Here is a 27,915-nt window from a genome sequence, read left to right on the forward strand (position 1 = left end):
GCGAAGACGCAGTGAGCCAGGGGGCGGGGAAAAAGGCGGGGCATCATGGCAGCGCCCTGTGCCCCGCGTCCAGGGCCTTGTGGGACGCGCCCTGACCCGCGGCTCGGCCACCGCTGAGTCGCCCTCGGCCCTCAGAAGCCGAGCGTGGATCGAGCCCGGGCGGCCGTGCGAGGCGACAGCTGGAGAGGGAGCCATGGGGACGGTGCACGCCCGGGTAAGAGGCGCAGCCGCCCGCGGACTGCCTGACCGCTGTGGGCGGCCGGACGGGCGGGAGACGCTCCCGGGGCTGCGGCCGGGCTTCGCGGCGAGGGGGCGCCGAGCCGGGTGCGGGTGGCCGCCGAGGTTCCGCGGGGCGGGGACGGGGCAGGGAGCGCGGTGCCCAGCGGAGGACGCGACTGGCCGAAGGTCGCTGGGCGAGCCTCCGCGGTGACCCCGGCGGGGCGGACGCGCCCTCGGCCGGGCCGGGTGTCCCGTCCGCCGCCCTGCGCTTGGCCTCCTGCCGCCTCTCTCGCCGCGGCCGGGGTGGGAGTCGTGCGGGGCCGTTGCGGGCCAGGCCGTGGGGAGGCGGAAAGCCGTCGGTGCGCGGGGTCTGCGGGCGGGTGGGTGGGCCGGAGGGCCCAGGCTTTGGGGTGGGGGTGCGTGGGGCCCTCTGCGCTCTCCTGGTGGCCTGGCAGCCCAGACGGGAAACCGGCGTGGGCTCCGCGGTGCGCGCTGGGTGGCGCTGGGGGCCTTGGTGCAGGAACTCGTGTCCCGGTGCGCTGCCCCGGGCGCCCGGAGCGTGCCCGCTGCTTGGCCGCCCGCCGTCCCGGAACGGAGTCGCCACGGAGGGCCGCAGGAGGCGCTCCTGGTCCAAGGTCACCCAGTTAGAGCCCCAGGGGGTGCTGGGACCCAGCCCGCCACCCACGGGGCCTTGGTGCGCGGCCGGTTGGCTTCCAGCAGGTCAGCACAGGCCTAGTGTCCTGGGGCCTTGCTGCCCAACACCAGGGCGCGTCCCCCAAGCCCCTCGGAGCGGGCCGCGGCGCCGGGCGCCCCCTGCGCCCCCCGCCCCCCCACCGCCTGCAGCTCTGGGCTCTCAGCCACCTCCCGCAAGATCCCGCTCCCTGGCCTGTGGCTGCGGCCCACGCTTTCTGCCTCTTCTCAGCTCCCTTTGCGGTTTCGTCTCGGGCTGTCAGGTTCTGAGTCCTGGGCGTTACAGTGGACGCCGCGTCTTGCGCAGTTTGCGTCCCTGGTGGCGTCTTGAAGTGAACGTGCGTGTGCTCAGCTGATGGCCTACTGTGTGCCTGGCATGCCCCCACCCACACCAGCGATTTTATTTATTTATTTGAGAGGTAGAGTTACAGAGAGAGAGAGAGAGAGAGAGTCTTCCATCCGCTGGTTCACTCCCCATTTGTCCGCAACGGCTGGAGCTGTGCCGATCTGAAGCCAGGAGCCAGGAGCTTCCTCCGGGTCTCCCACGTGGGTGCAGGGGCCCAAGCACTTGGGCCATCTTCCACTGCTTTCCCAGGCCATAGCAGGGAGCTGGATTGGAAGTGGAGCAGCCAGGACTCAAACCAGCACCCAGATGGGATGCCAGCACTGCAGGTGGTGGCTTTACCCATTACACCACAGCGCTGGCCCCTATAGCTACCCTAATACGAATTTTAGTTCTAAAAATTAGGATACTGTGCATAACAACAGGAAAGCAAGCTGATTGGCTGATTGGTTGGTTGGCTAGCTGGTTGGTTGGTTGGTTGGTTGGTTGGCTGGCTGGTTGGCTGGTTACCTGGTTGGCTGGTTGGCTGGTTACCTGGTTGCCTGGCTGGCTGGCTAGTTGGCTGGTTGGTAGGCTGGTTACCTGGTATGCTGGTTGGCTGGCTGGCTGGCTAGTTGGCTGGCTGGTTGGTTGGTAGGCTGGTTACCTGGTTGGCTGGTTACCTGGTTGGCTGGCTGGCTGGCTGGTTACCTGGTTGGCTGGCTGGTTACCTGGTTGGCTGGGTGGCTGGCTGGCTAGTTGGCTGGCTAGTTGGCTGGCTGGTTGGTTGGTAGGCTGGTTACCTGGTTGGCTGGTTACCTGGTTGGCTGGCTGGCTGGCTGGTTACCTGGTTGGCTGGCTGGTTACCTGGTTGGCTGGCTGGCTGGCTGGTTACCTGGCTGGCTGGCTGGTTGGCTGGCTGACTGGCTGGCTGGTTCCTGCTCCCTGACCTCTGCTTCCCCCCCCCCCCCAGAGTTTGGAGCCCCTCCCGTCCAGTGGGCCGGATTTTGGAGCACTAGGAGAAGAAGCGGAATTCGTTGAGGTTGAACCTGAAGCCAAACAGGAAATCCTTGAGAACAAAGACGTGAGTTTTCTGTTGCAGGGCTCGCTGTGGGCCTCCCTGGGAGCGCTCACTCCGTCAGCCGCTGGGGCGTGAGCACACCTGTCACGGTGTCCTTGCAGCCGAGCGTTTGTCCCCACGGTGCCGGTGCCGCGTCTAGTTCCAGAGAGGCCCCGCCTTGGCGAGCGCTCAGGCAGATCCGTTGTCGTGTTTGTGTCATTACAAAACCCAGAAGCGTTCGAGGACAAACGAAAATGCTTACGATTGTGTTTCTGACCTCTGCTCCTGGGGAAAGCCCCTGGGTCTCACAGGAAACTCCTCCTCAACGTCTGCCCTTGAGACGTGGGGCACACGCCTCTCCACTGGCGAGGAGCTTACTTCCGGAGAGCAGGGGCGTCCTGCAGTCGGCGGGCACCGTGCTGTGGGACATGCACCCGCGACCTCGAGCCGGCTGACGGCCGCTGACTCCGGGGTCCCGGCCGGCGGCCACCTGCGGCCTGCTTGCTGCTCAGGGAGCCTGTGTGGCCGCCTGGGCCGTCCCGGCCGCCTGGCTGGGGAGACCTGGTAGATCTACAAGAACGTGTGGGCTAGGAAGGCGTGAGTCCAAGGGCCAGGCTTCTGAGAAAGTCTGAAAGCGGAGAATGAGGTGCAGAGTAGGAGGTGGGGTTGTCAGACGCGAGAAAGCCCGGGAAGTCGCTTCCGACGCTGTCCCAGGGGCGCGGCCCCGTCTCGGCTTGAGCCGGTCATGGTAATCGCTGTCCTCGTGTCGCATAGGTGGTGGTGCAACACGTTCATTTTGATGGACTTGGGAGGACGAAGGACGATATCATCATTTGTGAAATTGGAGATGTTTTTAAGGCTAAAAACCTTATTGAAGTAAGTATGATTTTTTTTAAAGATTTACTTATTTTATTTGAAAGGCAGCATTACAGAGTGAGAAAGACAGAGATCTTCCATCTGCTGGTTCAGTCCCCAAGTGGCTGCAGTGGCTGGAGCCAGGCCAGACAGAAGCCGGGAGCCAGGAGCTTCTTCCAGGGCTCCCACGTGGGTGCAGGGGCCCACACACTTGGGCGTCTTCCACTGCTTTCCCAGGTGCTTTAGCAGGGAGCTGGATGGGAAGTGGAGCAGCCAGGACATGAACGGGTGCCCGTATGGGATGCTGGCGTCACAGACAGCAGCCTTACCCACTGGGCCACGGTGCTGGCGTCCTCCTGTGTTCTTTCTGACTCCCTGGACCCTTTGGGTGGGGCCCGCCTCTGTCCCTCCCCCGTTTTCTTCCCTTTCTCCTCTCCTCTCTGGTCCCTCTGACCTCTGACCTGCTGAGCGGGCCTAGGTGGAGGTTGCCAGCAATCCTGTGGCCGGGCCCACGCTGGCTCTTCCTGCGCTTGGTGATTTGTCCTTGGAGCGGCTTGGGCACTCTGACCATCCCACTCGAACTCTGTATTTTTATAAGATTAATGTGGGAAAAGCAGGAACACTCAAATGCCACAGAGTTTACTGGGATTGAGGGTGCGCCTGTCCTCCTGCGGCCGGCGCCCGTCCAGTGCAGGGGGCAGGGCTGCGGGTGTCCCCGCCTCCGTCCAGAGGCTGCGCGCATGGACAGGCACGGCCTGGAGACACTGACCCCATCCTCGGGGCTCTCCCGCTGCGTCCTCCCTGGTGCGGATCGCGGGGCTCTGTGCAGCAGCGTGCGCCCCTGTGCCAGCTGTGCTCGCCCTGCTGTGTGGGCCTCCGTCACGTCTGTGAGGTGCCCTGCGTGGACGTCTGCGCTGGCCTCTCCTCGTGTGACGCGGGGCTGCTCTGATGGCGCTGACCTCCGGCCCCCGGCTCGGCCCAGAGCTCAGGTTCTGACAGCTGTCTCTTGTGACTGCTATGGTCGGCGACAGCGTCCTCTGGCCCTGCGTCTGTCTTCCTCTCCAGCCTCACAGCCTGGGCCGCACCCACGCACTGACCCCCTGGGGAGGTCTGGTCCTGTGTCCCCGCAGGGAGACTACACTGCCCCGTCACACAGGCCTCCCCCTCCCTCCCCCTGCCCTCAGAGAGGACCGCCGCTGGCAGTGAGGAGAGGAACAAAGGGGAACCGTGGGTAGGGACAGTGGGACGGGGCAGGGACGCAGCGAGGCGAGCTCACGGCCCCGCTCCGTGGCACCGCCGTCGCCGCTGTCGGCGCCCCCTGCAGTGAGGGCCGTGCCCGTGCGGCCCTCGTGCCCGGGTCGGTGTCGCGCTTCTCAGGAGGCGCGTGGTCGTCCCCGTGGGGCTCCCGCTCGCTCCACAGCCGGCCTGGCTGCTGCAGCCTCTGGTCAGCGGCTTGGTGCCGAGCGGTGACCACCCGCCTGGTCACTGGGCCCCGTCTGTGTGCTGTGTCGTAGGAAGACGCAGCGTCTGCTTCCCTCCCCCTCAGGTGATGCGGAAATCACACGAAGCCCGCGAGAAGCTGCTCCGCCTGGGGATTTTTCGGCAGGTGGATGTTTTGATTGACACGTGTCAAGGTATGTGTGTGCGGCGGTCCGCGAGTCCTCCGTCCGTCCTCCCGGTCCCAGCCCTGACGGTGCATCCGGCGCACGGGCTTGGTGACCAGGTCTCGGGGAGGGACCTGGACTCCTTATCTTTTGACTGTTTATTGGGAAGAGTGAGAGGGAGACACCCCCAAACGCCCCTGACGTCCCGGGCTGGGCTGGCTGAAGCCGGAAGCTCTGTGGGTGGCAGGGACACCCCCAAATGCCCCCGACGTCCCGGGCTGGGCTGGCTGAAGCCGGAAGCTCTGTGGGTGGCAGGGACCCCCGCGTTGAGCCATCACCTGCTGCCCCCCAGGGAGCATCCGCAGGAACTGGCATCAGGAGCAGGAGCCGAGCCGGGCGCTCTGTGTGGGATGTGGCGTCCGAAGCAGTGTGCTAACCTCTGTGCCAAACGGCTGCGCCAGGACCCGGGGCGGGTGCTGGTGTGCAAGCCCCTGACCGCACTGTGCTGCCCAGAGAGGCCCTCGTGGAGGGAGCCAGGCCGCACTCAACCGTGCCAATCCGGCGCTGCACAGGGTCTCGCTAGACACCGTCTAGATGTGTGGCCTGGGCGGTGCTGGGGCGTAGTGGGCTGGCCTCCGCCTGCAGTGCCGGCATCCCATATGGGCACCGGGTCGAGTCCCAGCTGCTCCTTTCCTGACCCAGCCCTCTGCTGTGGCCGGGGAAGGTGGTAGAGATGGCCCCAGTGTTTGGGTCCCTGCACCCATGTGGGAGACTGGAAGAAGCTCCTGGCTCCTGGCTTCAGATCTGCCCAGCTCTGGCCGTTGTGGCCATTTGGGGAGTGAACCAGTGGAAGGATAGGACTTTTCTCTCTCTAACTCTATCTCTCAAATAAATAAAAATCTTTTAAGAAAATAAAACAAAATCTTAAAATAAATAAATAAATAAAAATTAAATAAATAAAATGTTTAAAAAGTGTGGCTTGAAAGAAGGGAATCAAGAGTCCTGTCTTGGCTTGTGTTCACGTTCTCGTGCGCTGAGTGACACGGACACGTCCCCTGACTGGTCAGTGTTCATTCGGTCATTAGTGAGCACCTGCTGTATACCTGACCCTGTGCGGACAGCAGGGGAGCTGCAGCTGCAAGCCAGGCCCAGTGCTTTGAGGGGAGCGTCCGGGTGGGGGTAGAAGGGAGTGGTCACCTCCCCTGTTAAAAGGAGCTGAGGGGGGATGGGCCTCCTGGCTGGGCAGAGAACGGGAGCAGGGGGATTTTCCCGGAGGGCTGACCTGTGAGCTGCGCCTGGGTTGGTGTGGGAGCGGGGAGGGCTGGCGCTTACCAGGCCCAGGGCCGCAGAGTGGCTTGTGGGCTGGGGCAGCGCTGCAGGTGCAGGGGTGAGGGAGGGACGCGAGGTCAGGGAGGAGGTGATGAGGGGCGCAGACAGACGAGGCGGGGTGCAGCTCTGCAGGGTTCGGCTGGGCGCTGCTTTGAGAAGACCAGGTGAAGCGCTGAAGGCGCGTGCAGACAGCCAGGGCGCTGTGGGAAGGAGACAGGAAGGAAGAGCCACGCGCCCGCAGCCGAGGCCCAGGGGGCAGCGCGCAGCTCGTGAGCTGGGGCTACGGGGTAGCTGCGTCCCTGAGGTCACCCCGATGGCGTGGTTTTGCCTGGGTGTCCGCCCTTTGTCTTCCCCGGGTCCCCGATGGCTGAGCGCGCGGCCTTGCTCCAGCCTCGGGGCGATGGGGGGGGGGGGCAGGAAGATGGACAGGGCACAGCACCCTGCGGCCACCTGTCCCGGGTGTTGTGCTCAGCACTCCCTCACCCCATTGGCCGGGACCTGTCACGTGACCATGCACGTGCCGGGGAGGCTGGAGGCCACCTCGGTTACAGTGAGGGATCAGGAGGAGCAGACCAGTTCTCAGTGTGGTCCCGACCGGCAGCGCGGCGCCCGCTGGGAGCCTGGGGCACGGACTTGGGCGTCGGGGCCCTGCCGGTGAATCTGCTGTGTGGCTCAGCCTGGGCCCCGCTGGCTGGCAAAGGGGAGCAGAGGTGGGGGGGCGCCGCACCCTGGGGAGCAGGAGGGCCCGCACCTGAGTGGCACCGCAGTGAGCGTGCCCGGCCTTACCCCTCAGACGCCTGCCGAGGCAGCACCGCCGTCGTTTCTACAGCGTTTTCAGCTGGCGGAAGCGAGGCGTGGCGAGGCGTGAGTCCCGCCCCGGGTGCAATCCTGCGCCCAGGCCTGAGCCACTCCGGTGCTTCTCGCCGCGGCGTTTGCTGGTGGCATTTGGTTCTCGCTCTGCTCTCCCGGTCGCAGACAGGGCCGTGGACGAGCTCAGCTGCTCCGCCTCGGCAGTGGCTCCACGCCGGCCGCACCTCGGAATCTCCTAGAAGGGCTTCACGGAGCGAGCTTGCGTGTGCTGCCCGGGTGCTGTCCCGTCTGCGCCGTCCGTGCCGAGAGCGGCCCCTGGAAGCCGGGGGCTCGCGTGAGCAGGAAGCTGCGATTTTGGTTCATGGCTGAGCAGATGTGGGGCAGAATGTGAGGGGTTAACAGCACGTGAGGAACAGTCGGGGTGGGGAGGGAGAGCCTCATGGGAGCTCCCCTTGCTCTCTGCCTTTGCGTTCTGCACACCTAACACTGGGGGGGGGGGGTAGAGGTCTTCCATAGCTTGTTCACTCCCCAGTGACTGCAAGGGCCAGGGCTGGGCCAGCCACAGCCGGGAGCTTCCTCCAGGGCTCCCACGTGGGTGCAGGGGCCCAGGCACGTGGGCGTCCTCCACCGCTTTCCTAGGTCGTTAGCAGGGAGCTGGATCGGGAGTGGAGCAGCCGGGAATGCCCATGTGGGACGCTGGCCCTGCAGGCGTCAGCGTAACCCGCTGCCACAGCGCCGGCCACCGATGCTGCATCTGAAGTCAGTCAAGAGGCCGGTGTTGTGGCCAGCAGGTGGAGGTGCCCCGGGACACCGGGACTCGTTACCAGAGGCGCCCGTTCCAGTCCTGGCTGCGCTGCTTCCCTTCCGGCTCCCTGCAGTGGGAGGTGGTCCCCTTCCCCTTATGCGCCTTTCAAGTAGTAACCGTTCAGAACACGACTCGGAACCACCCCGCGCCTGGCAAGTGTGCACAGCCTCCTCCTCGTAGCTGGCGTGTGCACATACAGGCTGTTATAGACCTCGCACCCTGTGCACAGAGCTGCTCACAGACACTGCGTGGAAGCCAGAGGGGCTGCTGGGGGGGGTGCTCCGATTCTGGGGGGGGTGCTCCGATTCTGGGGGGATAGAAGGAGGCTGTTTGAGTGTGGAGGGTGCTCTGATTCTGGGGGTGCTCTGATTCTGGGGGGGTTCTGAGAGGGGTAGAAGGAGGCTGTTTGAGTGTGGAGGGTGCTCTGATTCTGGGGGGAGCTCTGATTCTGGGGGGAGCTCCGATTCTGGAGGGTGCTCTGATTCTGGGGGGAGCTCTGATTCTGGGGGTGCTCTGATTCTGGGGGTGCTCTGATTCTGGGGGGGTGCTCTGATTCTGGGGGGAGCTCTGATTCTGGGGGTGCTCTGATTCTGGGGGGGTGCTCCGATTCTGGGGGGGTGCTCCGATTCTGGAGGGTGCTCTGATTCTGGGGGTGCTCTGATTCTGGGGGTGCTCTGATTCTGGGGGGGTGCTCTGATTCTGGGGGGGTGCTCCAATTCTGGAGGGTGCTCTGATTCTGGGGGTGCTCCGATTCTGGGGGGGTGCTCCGATTCTGGAGGGTGCTCTGATTCTGGGGGTGCTCTGATTCTGGGGGTGCTCTGATTCTGGGGGGGAGCTCTGATTCTGGGGGTGCTCTGATTCTGGGGGTGCTCTGATTCTGGGGGGAGCTCTGATTCTGGGGGTGCTCTGATTCTGGGGGGTGCTCTGATTCTGGGGGGTTCTGAGGGGGTAGAAGGAGGCTGAGGGTGGGGGTGTGTTCTGATTCTGTGGGGGACGGTGCATCCTCCAGAGAAGCCTGCAGAGAGAGTGAACCTTGTTTGATTTTTCCGCTTCCACAGCGGGACCAGTAGGAGACGTTCTGGCTGTCTCACTGCTTCCCTTTTTCTGTTCACGTAGGCGATGACGCCCTTCCCAACGGCTTGGACGTCACCTTCGAGGTGACCGAGTTAAGGAGGCTGACGGGCAGCTACAACACCATGGTGGGGAACAACGAAGGCAGCATGGTACGGACTGCTCTGCCCTCCTGCAGGTGGCGCCCTGCGCTGGGCCTGCAGGTGGCGCTGTGTGCTGGGCCTGCAGGTGGCGCTGTGCTCTGGGCCTGCAGGTGGCGCTGTGTGCTGGGCCTGCAGGTGGCGCCCTGCGCTGGGCCTGCAGGTGGCGCTGTGTGCTGGGCCTGCAGGTGGCGCTGTGTGCTGGCTGGGCCTGCAGGTGGCGCTGTGTGCTGGGCCCGCAGGTGGCGCTGTGCTCTGGGCCTGTATGTGGTGCTCCACTTTGGGCCTGTAGGTGGCACTGTGTGCTGGGCCTGCAGGTGGCGCTGTGCGCTGGGCCTGTAGGTGGCGCTGTGTGCTGGACCCGCAGGTGGCGCTGTGTGCTGGGCCTGTATGTGGTGCTCCACGTTGGGCCTGCAGGTGGCGCTGTGTGCCGGGCCTGCAGGTGACTCCCTGCGCTGGGCCCGCAGGTGGCGCCCTGCGTCCTGGGAGCTGAGGCAGCCTCAGAACTTCCCGTCCCGGCACCGTGTCTCGAGCCTGCTGGAGTTAGGGTTGTTGCGGGTCTGATGCGTTATTTAGCGTCAGTGGTTGGAGTAGCGGGGAACCTCTCGCTCGGGTCCCTTCCTGCAGGGCTGCAGGGCTCACTGCCTAGAGCGGCCCAGTTGGCAGGGTCTGCGTGTGGCTGGCACCGGTCGGCTCCGTGTGTAGGGGGCGTGTGCTCGCACGGGCGTGCCAGGAGGGGAGGCGCTGTGAGCAGGAGGGGCGGCTCTCTGGGCTGCAGTCGGTACTGGGTCACGGAGTCTCCGGCTGCCCCGAGGTGGAGAGCCGCGCCCTTCCTGCAGTCGGGCCACTGGGGTTTTTTCTTCTTCCTAGGTTCTTGGCCTTAAGCTCCCGAATCTCCTAGGGCGTGCGGAAAAGGTGACGTTCCAGTTTTCCTACGGAACAAAGGAAACTTCATACGGCCTGTCCTTCTTCAAACCACAGCCTGGAAACTTCGACAGAAAGTAGGGAGCCCAGCAGACCCGAGTACCCTGGCGCGTGGAGGGGTTCAGGAGCCGGCCTGCTGTGCGGGGCACCTGCCGGCTCCGCCCCCGCTCCCGCAGCGCCGCCTGCTGGGCTCTGCTCCCGGCCAGGCCCTCATGTACAGCTGTGACTTCGCTCTGTTCAGCCTGTGACCCTCTCTCCGTTGCCTCCTAGCTTCTCTGTGAACTTGTATAAAGTCACCGGGCAGTTCCCCTGGAGCTCGCTGCGGGAGACGGACAGAGGAGCCTCCGCCGAGTACAGCGTGAGTGGGCTTTCGGCCGCGCTCTGTGGACGTGGGCGCAAGCAAAGCGCCTGCTCCTGGCTCCAGAGTGAGCGGGAGGGGGTGGGAGAGCCCAAGCCCTTTGCCCTCCCAGCAGCCGCCCCTGGCTGGGCGCCCCCTCTGCAGCCGGGTGCAGGCTGCCGGGCGTCCACGCTGGCGTCGTCCGCCCTGTGCCTGTCCGTGTTTGTCCTTCCGCACAGCCCGATGCCAGCCCACGTGCCTCAGGCTCAGACGGTGTCACCGTCCTGTCACTTGAACAGCACCTCGACCGACGTGGCTAAGGGCAGCCGGGGATCAGTGTCCTCTCAGGGTTCGGCTGCGGGCCTCTCCCTTGCTCTGCGCTCTCCCTGCCCCTCCCCTCCCGTTTAGGGTTGTTGAGGAGGGAGCGCCTGGAGCTCTGCGCCCCCACGTGTGCTCAGACAGCAGCGTCGGCCTCACCTGTGACTTGTACACATGAGCTCTCTGGCTGCCGCAGTGGCACAGCGGGATCAGCCTCTGCCAACAGTGCCGCATCCCACGTGGGCGCCGGTTCGGGTCCCGGCTGCTCCACTTCCAATCCAGCTCCCTGCTAATGCGCCTGGGGCAGCAGCAGAGGATGGCCCAAGTGCTTGGGCCCTGCACCCACGTGGGCATGGGAGACTGGCATGAAGCGCCTGGCTCCTGGCTTTGGCCTGGCCGTTGCGGCCATCTGGGGAGTGAGCCGGTGGCTGGCAAGTCTTTCTCCCTGTCTCTCCTCTGCCTTTGAGTAAGTGAGGCCTGCAGGAGAAACAATGCACACGCGGGGCCTCCTTGAGCTGCCCGAATCAGAGCCGCTGGGGCCGGGCCCAGGAAGCTTCTGGTGCCTTCTCCCTCCTGGACCCGGGGACAGGCCGCCCCGCTGCTCCCCCAGGCCCTGCCAGCCCTGGCCCTTGCGGATCTCCTGAGCTGTGTGAGTTGAGGGGGATGCGAGCAGGGCCTCGTGGGGCTGTGTGGAGACTCAGACCAGCGGCTCCGCCCCTGACAGAGCCTGGCGCGGTGCAAGCTCATGACAGAGGAGCTGCCCGGGTTCAGTCCTTGCAGACCAAGGTCAGGAAAGCCCAGGGCAGACGGGTTAAGGGCCGTGAGCGGCTGCACTTCCAGCTCTCTCCACCAAGTGGCAGTCTTTCCTCGCTGGAAGAACGCGCCTCACCACCTGCTGTGGCAGAGCCCAGGTGGGCCTGTGGCGGGATGCCAGGATGCCTGGACAGACGCTGCCCCTCCCCGGGCTGGAGCGAGGCCAGCGTGCAGGGGCACCGGGAGATTCCTCCCACCTCTCTCTGGTGTCCCCCGCCCTTGTCTTTTTTCTAAGCTTTTTAAATTTTAGTTTTTAAATTTTTTATTTTTATTTTTTTGACAGGCAGAGTTAGACAGTGAGAGAGAGACAGAGAGAAAGGTCTTCCTTCTGTTGGTTCACCCCCAAAATGACTGCTATGGCCGGTGCTGTGGTGGATGCGAAGCCAGGAGCCTGGTGCTTCCTCCTGGTCTCCCACCAGCTGCTTTTCTAAGCTTTTTTAAAAGAGCAGGTTCCTGGAATAGCGGAATCTGTTTATGCACACGGGGTTGCAGAGGTGAAGGCTGAGTGCCGAGCTGCTGGGCCAGGGGCCTTGGCAGGACCGCGGGCCGTGGGGCAGAGGCCCTGGCAGCCCGAGGTCGAGGGCGCTGAGCGGAGGGGGAGAGGGATGGGTTGGGCTCCTGCGTGTCCTCAGGCCACAGAGGGGAGGGCTGCCTCAGGGAGCCGTGCTGTGGGCCGACGTGACGGCCAGGTGCAGAGGGCACCGGTGTCCTTGTGGAGAGCCGCCCTGCGGTGAGGGAGAGTGAGGACCCCACATCCCCGCGGCCCTGGTGCCGTGTGGGTGCCCACGGGGCCTCCCCACCCCTCGTGGCCGGAGGGCTCCCGAGAATGCCAGGGAGGGGCGCCCTCCGGGGCGCGTGGAGCTGCCGCGCTGCCCGGCTTCCCTGCGGGAGTGAAGGCCTGAGTGCTTCCCAGAGCCACCACAGGCTGTCCAGAGACGGGGTGCGGCCTCCAGATGGCTCCCCGTGGGCGGCCTGGGAAGTCCCCGACTCAGCTCACAGCCTCTGCCCTCTGCCCTCTGCCCTCCGCCCCGCCCTCCGCCCTCCACCCCACCCTCCACCCTGCCCTCCACCCTCTGCCCTCTGCCCTCCGCCCTCTGCCCTCTGCCCTCCGCCTCACCCTCCACCCCGCCCGTCCCGCTTCCTTTACCCTGCCATCGTTCACAAATGCATCATCTTAGGTACCTACCTAGCTGCTCGGTGATGCCTCACTCCAGAACGTGGCTGGTGGGGCCAGTGTGGTGATGCCAGCTTCCCATGGGAGTGCAGGTTCGAGTCCCGGCTGCTCCACTTCTGATCCCGCTCCCTGCTAATGCACCTGGGAAAGCGGCAGAGGACGGCTCAAGTGCTTGGGCCCTGCACCCACACGGGAGATCTGGATGGGGCTCTGGGCTTCTGGCTTTAGCCTGGCCCAGCCCTGGCCATTGTGGTCATTTTGGGGAGTGACCCAGTGGATGGAAGGGCTCTCTCGCTTCCCCTCTGCTCCCCTCTCCCCAACCCACATGTGCAACTGCCTTTCAGATAAATAAGTAGAGCTTTTTTATTAAAAAAAGAAAAACATTTATTTTATTTATTTGAAGGGAAGTTACAATGAGAGGTACAGCCAGAGAGAGAAAAGGGTCTTCCATCTGCTGGTTCACTCCCCAAACGGCTGCAGTGGCTAAAGCTGAGCTGATCCGAAGCCAGGAGCTTCCTCTGGGTCTCCCACGTGGGTGCAGGGGCCCGAGGACCTGGGCCGTCTTCTGCTGCTCTCCCAGGCCACAGCAGAGAGCCGGATCGGAAGTGGAGCAGCCGGGACTGTAACCGGTGCCCATATGGGATGCGGATGCTGCAGGCCAGGGCTTTAACCCGCTGTGCCCCAGCACTGGCCCCAAATAAGCAGATCCTAGAAAGCAGCCCTGGGGACCGTGGGCTGTGCCGACGTCCCCACGCGTGCGCCTGCCTCTGCAGTTCCCCGTGTGGAAGACCAGCCACACCGTCAAGTGGGAGGGCGTGTGGCGCGAGCTGGGCTGCCTCTCGAGGACGGCGTCGTTTGCGGTGCGGAAGGAGAGTGGACACTCGCTGAAGTCGTCCCTGTCGGTGAGGGCTTTGTGGGTTCTGCCTGCAGCTGCCGGAGAGCCAGGCTGTCCTGGGGAAGCAGCCTGCCCCCGTGTGAGGCTGAGGAGACGCGGGAGAGCGCGGGCGGCCGGGCGCCGGGGCACGGTCAGCGCCCACGGGAGGAGGGGGCTCGGTCGTCCTGCAGAAGCCCAAAGGCTTGGTCTTGGGTGTCGCTGTCCTGTGTGAGAGAAGTGCCGGTGCCGCCCTCCCCCGGGCTGTGAAGGGTGAAGCGGTTCCCACTGTGGCGGCCCTGGCCCGGGCCACGCCCGCAGTGCCCAGGCGGCGCTGTTTGAAGGGACACCCCGCGCCCGTCTCTTTCAGCACACAATGGTCATCGACTCCCGGAGCTCGTCCATCTTACCAAGACGCGGCGCCCTGCTCAAAGTGAACCAGGTAGCCTTCACCTCTGACCTCTGCGGCTGGTGGGCCTGGGGGCAAGCCCTCCACAGGTGCTGAGGCTGGGGCCGGGGGTCACGGAGTGGTCACGTCGCGTGGATCGTTCACTCCCTTAGTGTGAAGTTGCTGGCTGGGCCTCCTAGCCCGGGCTCACATCCTGCTTCTCACAGCTGCCTGGTGGCGTCACGGAACCCGGGTGGGCGCGGCGCTGGGGACCCTGGGCTGGTCACGGCCAGGAGAGCCGGGAGTCGGAGTGGGGGGTGTCCTTGGTCAGCTGTGGGGTCAGCTGACGGCCGGCACGTTGCTGCCAGCTGTGGTGGCGGAGAGGGGAGCCTGTGCCGTGTGCCTGGTGCCCGCCCTAGACAGACGTGCCCTCTCCCGTTCACCCACTCCCTCGGCCGAGGCCAGGCAGAGCAGCGTTCCCTGTCGCAAGCCCGGTGGGCGCTGCCCTGGCCCTGGCCCTGGCCCTGGCCGTCGTGCGGGGCAGGAGCCCGGGGACCTGGGCACGGTGTAGAGGAGCAACTGGAAATGAGATGCGGATGGACTCGCTGTGAAAGCTTGCCTGGGTCCTCAGCCCAGGCGCCGACGGGGCCTCCCGGCCAATCACCTCGAACAGGCCCTGCCGTGCGGGGCTGTGGTGTGCGGTGTGTGGTCAGGCCCAGGGCTATCCACCGCGGAGCAGGCCCTGCCGTGCGGGGCTGTGGTGTGCGGTGTGCAGTCAGGCCCAGTGCTGTCCACCACAGAGCGGGCCCTGCCGCACGGGGCTGTGGTGTGCGGTGTGCGGTCAGGCCCAGTGCTGTCCACCACGGAGCAGGCCCTGCCGCGTGGGGCTGTGGTGTGTGGTCAGGCCCAGTGCTGTCCACCGCGGAGCGGGCCCTGCCGTGCGGGGCTGTGGTGTGCGGTGTGCAGTCAGGCCCAGTGCTGTCCACCATGGAGCAGGCCCTGCCATGCGGGGCTGTGGTGTGCAGTGTGTGGTCAGGCCCAGTGCTGTCCACCATGGAGCAGGCCCTGCCATGCGGGGCTGTGGTGTGCGGTATGTGGTCAGGCCCAGTGCTGTCCACCACGGAGCGGGCCCTGCCATGCGGGGCAGTGGTGTGCGGTGAGGCCCAGTGCTGTCCACCGCGGGTAGGACCCAGCGTCTAGAAGGCAGTGTGTCAAAGCACGAGTCAGTGGTAGGACTCGGGGTCCCTGGACAGGACTCGGGGTCCCTGGCCGCTTGTCTTGCCCCCTTGACTGGAGGCCCCTCACCCGCAGGAGCTGGCCGGCTACACGGGAGGGGACGTGAGCTTCCTGAAGGAGGACTTCGAGTTGCAGCTGAATAGACAGCTCGTGTTCGACTCGGTGAGTGCCTGGCGCTGGCGCTGCTGCTGCTGCCGCGTGCCCGTCTGATCTCAGGTCCCAGATCCCGGCGCACACGCGGGCGCCCGGCATGGCGGTGCACAAGCAGGAGGGGTCACGCCCCCCAGTCCGGGCACGAGCGGCTGTTGCTGTGTGGGAGTCTCACGCCAGCCGCCGCGTATGGCCCCTGGACACAGGCGTGCCCCTCGCCCCGGCTCTGCTCTGTCCGCGTGCTCAGTGCCTCCGCAGACGGTCTCTCCTCTGATCCAGGCTGCTTGGCCCCTCGTCCTCCCAGGACACGAGGCATCAGGGCTGGCGGTGGTGCAGCTGGCGGAGCCCCGGCTGGGAGGGCCCCAGCTGACCCTCAAGTCCTCTAGTGCCCGGCTGGGCCCTTCACCTGCTGCCTGCCAGCGAGGGGCGGGGGATTTCTTTCTTTCTTTCTTTCTTTCTTTCTTTCTTTCTTTCTTTCTTTCTTTCTTTCTTTCTTTCTTTCTCTCTTTCTCTCTTTCTCTCTTTCTCTCTTTCTCTCTTTCTCTCTTTCTCTCTTTCTCTCTTTCTCTCTCTCTCTCTCTCTCTCTCTCTCTCTTCTCTCTCTCTCTCTCTCTCTCTCTCTTTCTCTCTCTCTTTCTCTCTCTCTTTCTTCCTTCCTTCCTTCCTTCCTTCCTTCCTTTCTTTTTCTTTCTTTCTTTTTCTTTTTTTTTGAAACTTATTTACGTGAAAAGCAGAGTTAGAGAGAGGAAGAGACACAGACAATTCTTTAATGGCTGCAGTGGCTGGGGCCGGGCCAGGGCCAGGGGACAGGCAGGAGCCTGGAACTCCATCCGGGTCTCCCCCGTGGGTGGCAGGGGCCCAAGTCATTGGCCCATCCTCCGCTGCTTTCCCAGGCGCCTTGGCAAGCTGGGTGGGAAGCGGAGCAGACAGGTCTTGAACTGGTGTAGTATTATGGGATGCTGGCCCCGGCTGCAAGTGTTAGTGAAGTGGCCCGCACCCCAGTCTCAGACGGTTTATTTGAGCACAGCTCGCTACTGCCCCGTTCAGTCCTTGGTCCAGCGCCCCCTGGCGCCTGCTGCCTGCCTCCCCTTCCGCGTCGTCCGTCCCCAGGCTGCCCCGCTCGCTGCCCAGCTGCGAGCTCTGCCTTCTCGGTTTCTGTGGCCCTGCCTGGCTGCGTTCTCCCCGCCTTCAGTCTCTCTCCTGGGCCTTCGCTGCCCCGAGGGCCTGGGTTCCCCCGGGTTCCCCTGGTTCTCCACTTCTGCGGCCCGTCCTGAGGAGGCCTCCCGACTGTGGCCACAGCTGCCTCTGTCCACCGTGCCCCCGGAGCTCGCCCGACTGCCCAGCCCCAGATCGAGTGTTCCGGATGCCTCGGCCCCGGCCTGTGCAGGACTGAAGCAGCCGGCGTGCTGAAACCTCCCTGCCTGGGCCCCGGACCCCGGCTTGCACAGCGACGCCCCAGCCCCTGCTGTCCCTGCTCGCTGCTGCCCCCTGGCCCTCCTCCTGCTCACTGCAGGCAGGTGGGTCCTCTGAAACCCTGGGAGCCTGTCAGGCCCTGCCTGCAGGGGGAGCTCCCGCGGGCGGAGCTGTCGCCCTCTCTCCTCACTAGCCGCCCCTGCCTGCAGGGGGAGCTCCCGCGGGCGGAGCTGTCGCCCTCTCTCCCCTCGCTAGCCGCCCCTGCCTGCAGGGGGAGCTCCCGCAGGCGGAACTGTAGCCCTCTCTCACCTCGCTAGCCGCCCCTGCCTGCAGGGGGAGCGCCCGCGGGCGGAGCTGTCGCCCTCTCTCTCCTCGCTAGCCGCCCCTGCCTGCAGGGGGAGCGCCCGCGGGCGGAGCTGTCGCCCTCTCTCTCCTCGCTAGCCGCCCCTGCCTGCAGGGGGAGCGCCCGCGGGCGGAGCTGTCGCCCTCTCTCTCCTCGCTAGCCGCCCCTGCCTGCAGGGGGAGCTCCCGCAGGCGGAACTGTAGCCCTCTCTCCTCGCTAGCCGCCCCTGCCTGCAGGGGGAGCGCCCGCGGGCGGAGCTGTCGCCCTCTCCTCACTAGCTGCAGGCTGAGCGGTGCCGGGCCCTCACGCCGCCCTCTGCCGGCTGTGGCTTCCTCGTCTCAGCTGTTCTCTTGTCCCCCACTCCCTCCTTTAAGACTGGCACAGCCTCCCTCCCGCAGGCCTTTTCGGAGCACCCAGATGGAGGGAGGCTCCTCGGCCGTGCGCATGCAGCCTGTGCTTGCCTTGTGTTTGCTCTGTCTTCCCGCCAGCCATCCACCTGCCACCTCTCTGCCCGCCCACCCAGCCCGTGCACGGCAGCCGGCTGTGCCGCGACTGCCAGTGAATGAGCACACTTCCTGCTCTGGAGGAGCGCGGGGTCTAGGGGGCGGGGCTGGGGGCCACAGAGACGCTCCCGGGATCTAGGGGGTGGGGCTGGGGGCCACAGAGACGCCCCAGGATCTAGGGGGGCCGGCAGATGCTCCCAGGATCTAGGGGGGCCGGGCTGGGGGCCACAGAGACGCTCCCGGGATCTAGGGGGGCCGGGTTGGGGGCCACAGAGACGCCCCAGGATCTAGGGGGGCCGGCAGACGCTCCCAGGATCTAGGGGGGCAGGGCTCGGGGAAAGGCCTCCACGCAGCACCAGACAGTGCCGTCCTTCAGCCGCGCAAGCCGCGCCCCCGGGCCCTGGCACCGAGGCGGCCGTGCGGGCCGCGGGCACCGGCGCGCGGCCCCTCTTCTCCGCGGACGAAGGCAGTGGAAACAGCTGTGTGTTTGCGTCTGCGCAGGTCGTCTCGGCGTCTCTGTGGGGGGGGATGCTGGTGCCCATCGGGGATAAGCCGTCCAGCATCGCTGACAGGTGAGTGCCAGCGAGCGGGGTGAGCTGCACCTGGCTTATTGTTGTTATTATTATTATTTATTTAAAGAGTTACAGAGACACAGATTTTCTGTCTGCTGACTCACTCCCCAGATGGCAGCAACAGCCAGGCTGGTCTGGGCGGAAGCCAGGAGCCCAGACTCTGGGTCTCCCGTGTAAGCGCCGTCCTCCGCCGCGCTCCCGCGCACATTTGCAGGAGCTGGATCTGGAGTGGAGCAGCCGGGACTTGAACCGGTGCCCATGTGGGATGCGGGGTGATGGGTGCCACAGCGCCAGCCCCTCTTACAAGATGTTTTAAACAAGTATGCTTATTGAGGGGGGCAGTATTTCAAATGTTAGTTTTTATGTTTAAGCTAATTTCAGAATACCCAAGCTCTCGTCTTTCCTATTTGTTGTGCTTTCTGTTAGCTTTATTATACTGAAAAGCTTGTGTTGCTCCCTTTTGCTTATGAAAGAATACAGTCGATACACATTGCAAACACAGACACATTTAAGGAGGTGCACTCGGTCCTACTGGGTGCTGAGTAGTGGGCGCTGGGGCCGCTGGGTGCCGGTGCAGCCGTGCGCATGCCTGTACGGGTGCCGCTGTGGCCGTGTGCTGCGCGGTGCCGTTCTGTGTGCTTCTCAGGAAGCTGGAGGGACCCTCACATGCCCCAGGTCCTGCGTCCTTCGTCGGCAGCCGCTGACGTCTCGTTGCCTGCGTGCGCGGGACCTGCCGGCCTGCCGTCCAGCTGCTTCTCAGGGAGTCTCAGGGTTCAGAAGTAGCACTCGAGAATAACTTTGTGGAGACTTCGCTCCTTTTGCTTTCCTGGGAGGGAGTCCTGGTTGTGGTTACCGGGCGCACAGCCTGGCAAAGCCGGGAGGCGGCAGCCGCTGGCGGGCGGGAGGTTATGCTTGTTGCTTGGAAATGCAGGTGCCGTCCTGGGGCTGGCGGCTCCTCTCCCACCCTGCGCTGGCTGTTAGCTCCGCTCCTGTTTTAGCTTCGACTGGTTCAGCCTTTTTGGGTGACAGTTTCAAAGTGTAACAATTTTAAATTTATAAGCTCTGGGACCGAACAGTTTCCCCTCAGCCAGTCTAATTTACAGAAGTAATAAATGCAGACATTTATGTACGAGGATGTCCATCATAGGAATGTGATTAATAGCAAAAAATGTAGCGGTGCCTTCCACAGCCCCCGGCCGGGAAGTGATTAAGTTCCAGCAGAAGCACCTGAAGGAGGAGTGATGAGCAGAACTAACGAGCCGGGTGTCCGCACGCTGAGCGCTGTGCTGCGCTCGGGCCCCGCCGCCGAGGTGCCGCCCCGGCCGGGCGCAGGTCACGCTGGGCTCACCGCCCTGGGCGGGTTGGGTGCTGCCTGCGTCGTTTGAGTTCTTGCCAAGAATGTGAAGGCTTGTCATTTTGAAGACAAGGGCGCTTCCTGTTTGTTTCTGATATCAAAGGGGAATTCAGGAAGGCTCTGCTCAGAGATCTCAAGGTCTGAGAGCCCGTCGTACACTTCCACGTTCAGGTGCCCAGCGAGTGAACTCGGCGCTGCTGCTGTGGGGTGACCAGGAGCGGCTCCCCGTCCCTCTGTGCCGTGCCCAGCCCCCGCCGCTCCCGGTCAGCAGGGCCCCCACAGCCCGGCAGGTGCTGCAGGCTTCTCTCCTCGTTGTAACTCCTTCCCGGGGCTGCGCAGTGGAGCGCTGGCCGGCGTCCTAGTGAAGGGACGTCTGAGCCGTTCTCACCTTGTGCTTTTCCTGTACTTGGGGGCAGCGAAGGAGTGTGGTCGTCCCGGTGCCTCAGGAAACACAGGAGGAAGCAGTAGAAACCAAAACCTTTTGAAAATTACAACCTAATTACAGTAATGCAAAAAAGTTAGAGCAGCAGTGGTTCCCGTCGGTCTGTTTGCTTCTGGTGCTGTTCCCCTGCTCCTGCCACGTTGGGACGGCCCGGTTCATCCTGCATCCGGCCTTGAACTTCGTGCTGCGGTGTGAGCCGCCGATTTTCAAGGAGCAGCTCCTGCCCTGGAGTGGACAGCCCCCCCCCCCCCCCCCCCGGGTCTGCCGTCACCTGCAGCACCAAAGCTCTGGGCACCCGTTAAGGAGTTTGGACTCAAAGGCTGGGTTTTATGGAGTTCCCCGTGGTCGTGTGTGACTAACTGGCGCTGCCGCCATCCAGCCCAGACGTGAGAACTTGCGGTGAGCTGTCTGACACCTGCCGTTCTGTCGCAGGTTCTACCTCGGGGGACCGACGAGCGTCCGCGGGTTCAGCATGCACAGCATCGGCCCACAGAGCGAAGGTCAGTCCTCAGCAGGGCCGGCCCGGGTCCTCGGGGTCACGGCCAGGTCAGTCCTCAGCAGGGCCGGGCCCGGGTCCTCGGGGTCACGGCCAGGTCGGTCCTCACCCAGGGGCTGGGTCTAGGTCCTCGGGGTCACGGCCAGGGCTGTCCTCACCCAGGGGCTGGGTCTAGGTCCTCGGGGTCACGGCCAGGTCAGTCCTCAGCAGGGCCGGGCCCGGGTCCTCGGGGTCACAGCCAGGGCTGTCCTCACCCGGGGGCTGGGTCTAGGTCCTCGGGGTCACGGCCAGGTCAGTCCTCAGCAGGGCCGGGCCCGGGTCCTCGGGGTCACGGCCAGGGCTGTCCTCACCCAGGGGCTGGGTCTAGGTTCTCGGGGTCACGGCCAAGTCTGTCCATTATCCGGTCACAGCCAGGTCTGTCCTCAGCAGGGCCGGGTCTGGGTCCTTGGGGTCACGGTCAGGTCTGTCCATTACCCAGGGGCTGGGTCTGGGTCCTCGGGGTCACAGCCAGGTCTGGGTCCTCGGGGTCATGGCCAGGTTTCCCTTGTGTTTTTGTTCAGGATTGATTAATTTGTTTGAAAGAGTTACAGTTTGTTTGAGTTACTTCCATCTGCTGGTTCACTCCCCAGTTGGCCACAGTGGCCAGGACTGGGCCAGGCCAGAACTAGAACTAGGAGCTTCATCGGGAACTCCTACAGGGGTGCAGGGGCACAAGCACTTGGGCCAGCCTCTGCTGTTATCCCAGGCCATCAGCAGGGAGCTGGATCGGAAATGGAGCAGCCCGTGTGGGATGTGGGTGCTGTAGGCAGCGGCTTAACCCCCTGTGCCCCAGCGCAGGCCTCCACATCTAACTTCATTTTCTAAAGATTTATGTATTTATTTGAAAGAGTTACACAGAGAGAGGAGAGGCGGCGGCGGGGGGGGGGGGTGGTGGTAGTGGTGGTTCTTCCATCTGCTGGTTTCCTCCCCAAGTGGCTGCAACAGCTGGAGCTGGACCCATCCTAAGCCAGGAGCCAGGAGCTTCTTCCGGGCCTCCCATGTGGCTTCAGGGGCTTAAGCACTTGGGCCATCTTCTACTGCTTTCCTAGGCCATAGCAGAGAGCTGGAAGTGGAGCAGCCGGGACTTGAACCAGCGCCCATACAGGGTGCCGGCACCACAGGCGGCAGCCTTACCCGCTGCGCCACAGCGCTGGCCCCACACCTAAGTTTTAAAACCATGTGTTTGCTGGTTTAAATCTGACAACAGTAGCATGCATATTTGACAGCAATGGAATTAGCTCAACACAGATCAGCGTGCAGCAGGCACAGAACGTCTGTCAGAACTGGAGAAGGCAGTGCCCTGCAGGCGCCCACCAGAGAGGGCGCTGTGCCGCCCAGTCCCGTCTCACGCGGCACCTCGCCGAGTTTCACTGGCATAAATCCTAAGTGTTTCTTTCACTTTATCATTTTCAATGGCCGCACGTGTCATGTTACTGACACCGTAAGACACTCTGTTTCTAAAGCACTTTACATCCACTGATTGGCGCTGGCAGTTGTCGGGCACCCTGCACAGCGCCCGTGACAGCGTGGGAAGCGCGTGCACTCGGCGCCGTGGGAGCCCCAGTCCGCGGCTCTCCCCAGGGGCCCTGTGTGTGCGCGCTCTGTGGGCGGCGGGGGGCACAATGCTCTTGCCACTGAGGGCGCCTCAGAAGTGCTGGGGGCGGAGTTATTTTGGTGCGGCACATTCTGAAATCCGTGTGTGGTTTTTTTCATAATAAGCATTTTTCATGAACTTTATTATTAAATTTTTATTTATCCTGTTTATTTGGAAGGTAGAGAGAGACTGAGACAAAGCACACTCATCCACTGGCTCACGCCCCAGCGTGGCTGAGCCAGACGGAAGCCGGGAGCCCAGGACTCGCCGGGGTCTCCTGTGTGGTGCAGGGACCCCGTGCTGGGCCCTCCCTGCTGCCCCCAGGGGCTGCATCAGCCGACGCAGGAACCTGAGGGGCGCGGACTCGCAGGCTGCCCTGTGCTGCGGCCTGCAGGTGTCCCGGCCGTCCCCACTGCCCTGCCCAGCACTCGGCCCCGAGAACTCTGAGGACGCCGCATACATGGATTTCAAACTATTTCTGTTTAAAAAAATCCCATTTTCCACAAACCCTGAAGGATTCTCAGGATAGCACACAGAGGTGCCTCACTGCCCGCAGATCCGCTCCACTCCGCTTAGCCATCCCTGGTGCCTCTGCCGGCCGCTGACCTCACTGTCCCGTCCCCTGCCCTTTCTGGACCTCCTCGGAGCAGGGCACACAGCCCGGTCAGGCCGGCTCCTTCCCCGCAGTCAGAAGCTTCGGAGGCCCCTGTTGTGTGTGATACACGAGGGCTCTTCTCTTTAAGAGTATTTGTTCATGTGTAGGCAAGGGTTACAGACGGGGGGAGAGAGGGCTTCCATCTGCCGGCGCACTCCTCAGATGGCCACAGTGGAAGCCGGGAGCCAGGACTCGCCCGGCTCTCCCATGCTGGGGTTAGGGATCCGAGCTCGTGGGCCGTCTGCTGCTGCTTTCCCAGGTGCCTGGGCAGGGAGCAGCCGGGGCCGCAGCCAGCACTTGGAGAACTGGCCGCCGGTGTTGTGGGCTGGCGGCCGCTCAGCCTGCCGCGCCGCAGCACGGGCGCCGGCACTCGGAGCACTCGGGCTTTGTCCTCTGGACGCTGTCCCGGTCCTGCTCCCGCCAGCCTGGTCTGGAACTTGATGGGGACCGGCACCTGGGTGGCCGTGTGCGCCCCTGTCCGGCGTCTGTGCTGTCTCGCCGCTGCACCGAGTGCTGCTCTGGTGCATCGCCCACGGCGCTGCGCGTGGCTCATCCGCACGACGCGATTCTCTCCCCTGCGGTGAGAGTGCTTCTAGAGAAACAAAACGGGAAGGCACTGGGCGCGGGGTGACAGCTCTGCCGCCCGCGGTCCCTGGACTCTCAGCTCCGGCTCCTGACCCAGCTGCCAGCAGCGCAGGAGCTGGGAGCTGTAGGGTCGGCTGAATTCACTGGGAGCCTGGGTTGAGCTCCTGGCCGCTGGCTTCAGCCCCAGCCCTTGCGAGCATCTGGGGGTGACCCGTCACCGTCTCTGTCTCTCTGACATGAGGAATTCCCACAGCACAGAGGCAAGCCCGAGGCCGGTAGAGCTGCGCCGGGCTGTGCCCCTGCATCAGAAGGGGCAGCGTCCGGGAGCGAGGGCGGTGTCCCGGAACCACGTCCGTCTGTTACTCGTCCCGGAGCGAGGAGCCGCGGAGGCTGCTCCTGGAGGTGTCAGGCCTGGCGCCTGTGCCAAAGGGCACTGAGGCGCTTGCTAAATGGTGTTTTGAAGACGGTCCCAGCGTGCGGGTTGGTGTTCGTGTGCGGCTGCTCTCGGTTGAAGTGGAGTGGGTAGGAGCGTTCTCAGGAGTGGGGCGTGTGCTCTCCGTGGCACAGGCCGCGGTGTGGGGTGCCGCGCTGGCCGTCGCGCTGTGCGGCTGCAGAGATGGCAGGCACACCTCCGCTTTTGTGCCTGCATCGTGGCCTTGAGCGCTAGCCGAAACACTGCTCTCGGGCCAGGTGGGCGTGGCCCGGTGACCCGCACAGATGGGGTCCGTCTGTCCTTCCTGAGCCGCGCTGCGCCCTGCCCGCCGCGCACTCCTCGGTTGCATCAGGGTCACACGGGGAGAAGGCTGGTCCCGCGCAAGGTCCACAGCTCCCGGGGCTAGGCTGGGCCGGGGCTGGGCTGGGCCGGGGCTGGGCGCGGCCCTCTGGCCCGCGGTGCATCGGGGCCTCTTGTCTTCTTGCTCCGACAGGCGACTACCTGGGGGGCGAGGCGTACTGGGCCGGCGGCCTGCACCTGTACACGCCACTGCCCTTCCGGCCCGGCCAGGGCGGCTTCGGGGAACTCTTCAGAACCCACTTTTTCCTCAACGCAGGGAACCTCTGCAACCTCAACTACGGTAAGGGGGCGGGCGGCGTAGGGCCGGGCGGGCGGTGTCGCTGGGCCGTGTCTGGTGACGGCGTCTGGCTGGCAGACGTCAGGTGGCACCACGTGAGGCAGGGAGCACACGTGTGCGTGGCCCTTGCTTCTGGTCTCACTTGCCGTTTGTGAAACCCCCGGACCAGCCCTGGGCGCCACGCTGATGGCTTTGTCCAGCCCTAGTCCCTCCCAGAGGCCCCGGTTCTCGGCGCTGTAGTAGGAAGCGCCCGCCTCCTCACCCCTCCTGGTGGGGACTGCAACCCACACACATAGCCTTGGGGCACCAGCGAGCGCTCTGTCCCCTCATTGTGGCCACTGGGGGCTCCGTGGGGTGGGGGGGCTCACAGCTGCCCCAGGCGGAGGTGCCAGGCCTTCTGACACAGCCCTGAGCCAGCGTGGAGCCCAGCTTCCCAGGTGGTGGGACGTGCCGGGCCCAGGGGGCGGGCGGGGCCCCTGACCTCCTGCAGCGGCTGTGGCGGGCGGGCGGGCAGGCGGCGCTGGTGACACCTGCTCTTCTCTCCTCAGGGGAGGGGCCCAGAGCCCACATCCGGAAGCTGGCCGAGTGCATCCGCTGGTCCTACGGGGCGGGCATCGTGCTTCGGCTGGGCAACATCGCGCGGCTGGAGCTGAACTACTGCATCCCCATGGGCGTGCAGAGAGGGGACAGGTGCGTGCTGGGCCGCGCCCGACGCCGCCTCCGCTTTGGACTTGCTCGGTCGCCTCCCTCTCACCCTGAGCCTTGCTGTCCCCCAGGGGGCGGAGCCCCTAGGGTCGGGATGGGGTCAGCGGGGCGTTCGCGAGCCGCTGGCGGGAGGCGCTGTCTCTGACTGACACCGCAGCCCCAACGCTGGAGCTGCCCAGCCACGGAGAGCTCTGCCGGGCCTCGCTGCAGGCGGCCCCGCCGCCCGGCTCTCCTCCCCTCGCTTCGTTGGGAAAAGATGTGCTAACCAGTCGTCCCTGGGCTCCTGGGGGTGGGTTCCAGGACCCCGCGAGGTACTGAAATCCACACCCGCTCAGGTCCGGAGGCCAGCCACGGGCATCTGCCCCCCGCTCTGGGTCCCGGGGCTGTCTGCCCCCACTCTGGGTCCCGGGACGTCTGCCCCCGCCCTGCGTCCCGGGGCTGTCTGCCCCCAGCTCTGGGTCCCGGGGCGTCTGCCCCCACTCTGGGTCCCGGGGTTCCAGGGAGAGGGAGAGGGAGAGGGACCCACTCTGGGTCCCGGGACGTCTACCCCCCGTTCTGGGTCCCGGGACCGTCTGCCCCCCGCTCTGGGTCCCGGGACGTCTGCCCCCGCTCTGGGTCCCGGGGTCCCAGGGAGAGGGAGAGGGACCCACTCTGGGTCCCGGGGCGTCTGCCCCCGCTCTCAGCCCCTCTCGGTCGCTGGTGCCCGGTGTGGTGCGGGCACGTCATTGCCTCCCGTGGAGGCGGCGCTGTACTCGGTGCACGGGGTGTGGGGAACTAACGGAGTTTTCCTCGGTCCGTGTGGTTGTTGAATTGATGGCTGGGAGCCGTGGCTGTAGAGGGCGACTGCGGTCAGAGCTCGCAGTCAGTCCCGTCTGGTCCAGCGGCCAGCACGCTGCACGCGTGAGTTCTAAGGAGCGCAGACGTGCGTCCTCACGGTGTGTCAGGCAGCTCGGGGCACCTGCACACAACTCCCCGGGCCGGCTGCTGCTGTCGGCAGGAGGCTGGACGAGCCGCCCAGCGTGGCCGCAGTGTTAGGTCTCCTCCCGGCCCGTGGGTGTCCTGACGTGGTCTCACTGGTCCTGGCAGGGCAGAGGACTAGAGCAAACCAGTCTCAGGTGGGGTCCAGCCCCACCCTGGGGCCTGTGCTGGAGCCCCGCCCCCAAACTCCAGTGCACTGTGGGTGAGGTCCCGTCGCGGGCGCTCCGGGAGACACGCGCGGTCCTGGCCGTGAGCCTGCGGGTCAGGCGAGCCTTCCTTGCTGCACTCCCGGCTGTGCTGCCTCCCTCCTGTCGCGTCCACGTCCGTGTGGCCGCCAGCGTGTGCTGAGTCAGCCCTGTCTCACACGTGACGCCGCAGTGGGCTCTGCCGGTCTGACACTCGCGTGAGGCGGGGCGGCGCTGCTGGGAGAGCAGCCGCGTGCGCCAGCTCCTGGGCTTCACCGCCGGGCGCTCCCGGCCCCCAGCCCTGCGGGGACCCCGCCCCTGCTCGCCGCTGCCCTGCCTGCACACTGCAGGGGCTCCCGGGCCCCACGGGCCCCTCCCCACACCCCGGCTGCCCGCCACGCATGGCAGAGCTGACCAGGGCGTAGTCACAGGACTGCAGGCGTGTGCCGCGGAGCCCAGCCGCGTCACCCGGGGAGACATCCACCTCTGCGGGCCTCCGCGTCCCTGTCCAGAGGGGGCGGTAGCGACAGCAGCCCTCCGCGGCGTTGAGGTGTGGCTGCCCTCGGCTCTGCCGGGCGTGTGCCGGGCCGTGGTTTGTCCCGCGGCTGCTGCAGCTGCGCCCACACGGGCAGCCCTTCTCGGGGTCCCCGTGTGGCTCCCACCACCCCGTCTGCCGTGCAGGGAGGCGAGCATGTGTCCTGGTTTCTGGAGCAAGGCGTGCTCAGAGGACTCGGCAGACATCCTGCGCCTGCCCAGCTGCGGCGAAGCGCTCTGGTGTTGCCTCTGGGAAGCGTGCGTCCCGCCAGAGCTGCTTGGCCATCCTGCTTGAACGGGAGGCGTGTACGTGCCGAGGGCCTTGGAGCCGGGGCCCCTCGCGCCGTGGTTGTCCTGGGTTCCAGAGAGTCCCACTCTTCTGGCTGCACTTTGGACCCGCCCCTGGGACCCCACTGGCGGGGGCGGACGGTCCTGCGCCTTCCGGCCTCCGGCCCTGTGCAGTACTGCCTGTGGCCACCAGGTGTCAGTGTGCCTGGGAGGGCGGACTCAGTTTCCGCTTTGCCCCTCCTGTGTGTTAAACCTGAAAATGACAGTTTGCTTCTGGGGTCTTGCCCCGAGGTCGTCAGTGTGGGTCACCGTGGGTCCTGCAGGCTGCCGATGTCAGCACCGCTGCTGGGTTGGCTGAGGGCCCCGGCTCCCCAGCACCCGTGAGTCTGTGTCTTGAACACGGGTAAAACGGGCGCAGTGGTCTGTCCGCAGACCCCACCCCACCCGTGGAGCGTCCCCCTCACGATGTCAGAGCCCAGGCCCTCTCCTGTCTGCGGGGTGGCCAGGCCCAGCCTCTTCCTGAGCCCTGGGGCCCTCCTGGGGTCTGGACCAGCACCCCCCCCGCCCCTCCCCCCATCTGCCGTGCCGGCGGTGAGAAGAGCCTGTAGGGGGCGCTGTGTCTCCGTGTCCTCATTCTGCGAGGCCGAGCCTTAACGCAGCTGCGGGTGGCAGGGCCGGCGCGGGGCTGTGCCCCCGAGAGCAGGCTCCTGCACTGGCAGAGCCGCGGGCGGGGTGGGGGCGGGCCGCAGGCTGTGACTCGCGCCCCCCCCTTCTTTTTAACCAAGTAGATAACATCTGTATTGCCGGTGAGCAAGCCGCACGGGGCGGAACACGGATTGCGGGAACTGGTCCCAGCGTGCTCCCTGCCCTCTCCCCCTCTTTTCCAGGATCTGCGATGGTGTCCAGTTTGGAGCCGGGATAAGGTTCCTGTAGCCGGCGCCCCCGCGGGAGCAGCCCCGGGCCCAGACCTTCTCGGAGTAACCGCGGGGCGGCCCTCGGACTACAGCCCTGTGGCAACCGCGTCAATAAATTCTTCACACAAA

The 27,915-nt window shown here is 65.1% G+C and overlaps 1 protein-coding gene across 2 annotated transcripts; it reads left to right on the forward strand.

The window, feature by feature from the left end:
* Nucleotides 1-27,915, forward strand: SAMM50 (SAMM50 sorting and assembly machinery component). Of its 2 annotated transcripts, XM_070053023.1 has the most exons (16): nt 14-214; nt 2,205-2,315; nt 3,066-3,167; nt 4,693-4,780; nt 8,811-8,917; nt 9,776-9,906; nt 10,100-10,187; nt 13,245-13,373; nt 13,713-13,784; nt 15,042-15,128; nt 17,877-17,947; nt 20,176-20,243; nt 24,039-24,185; nt 24,731-24,872; nt 26,732-26,890; nt 27,760-27,915. In XM_070053023.1, exons 1-15 carry the CDS (start codon nt 194-196, stop codon nt 26,877-26,879), a joined length of 1,512 nt encoding a protein of 503 aa, XP_069909124.1. In that variant the 5' UTR covers nt 14-193; the 3' UTR covers nt 26,880-26,890; nt 27,760-27,915. The 2 variants fall into 2 exon arrangements, with proteins under 2 accessions (XP_069909125.1, XP_069909124.1); XM_070053024.1 differs by lacking the exon at nt 26,732-26,890 and having other exon boundaries at nt 1-214.

The sequence above is a fragment of the Oryctolagus cuniculus genome, chromosome 11 (genome assembly GCF_964237555.1).
Source record: "Oryctolagus cuniculus chromosome 11, mOryCun1.1, whole genome shotgun sequence".
NCBI lineage: Eukaryota > Metazoa > Chordata > Mammalia > Lagomorpha > Leporidae > Oryctolagus > Oryctolagus cuniculus.

Coding starts and splice junctions, on each gene's coding strand:
- SAMM50 (XM_070053023.1), top strand. CDS start 194: ATGGGGACGGTGCACGCCCGG. Junction 13,785..15,041: donor CCCTGCTCAAAGTGAACCAG/GTAGCCTTCACC, acceptor CCTCACCCGCAG/GAGCTGGCCGGCTACACGGG. Junction 24,873..26,731: donor GGCGTGCAGAGAGGGGACAG/GTGCGTGCTGGG, acceptor TCTGCCGTGCAG/GGAGGCGAGCATGTGTCCTG.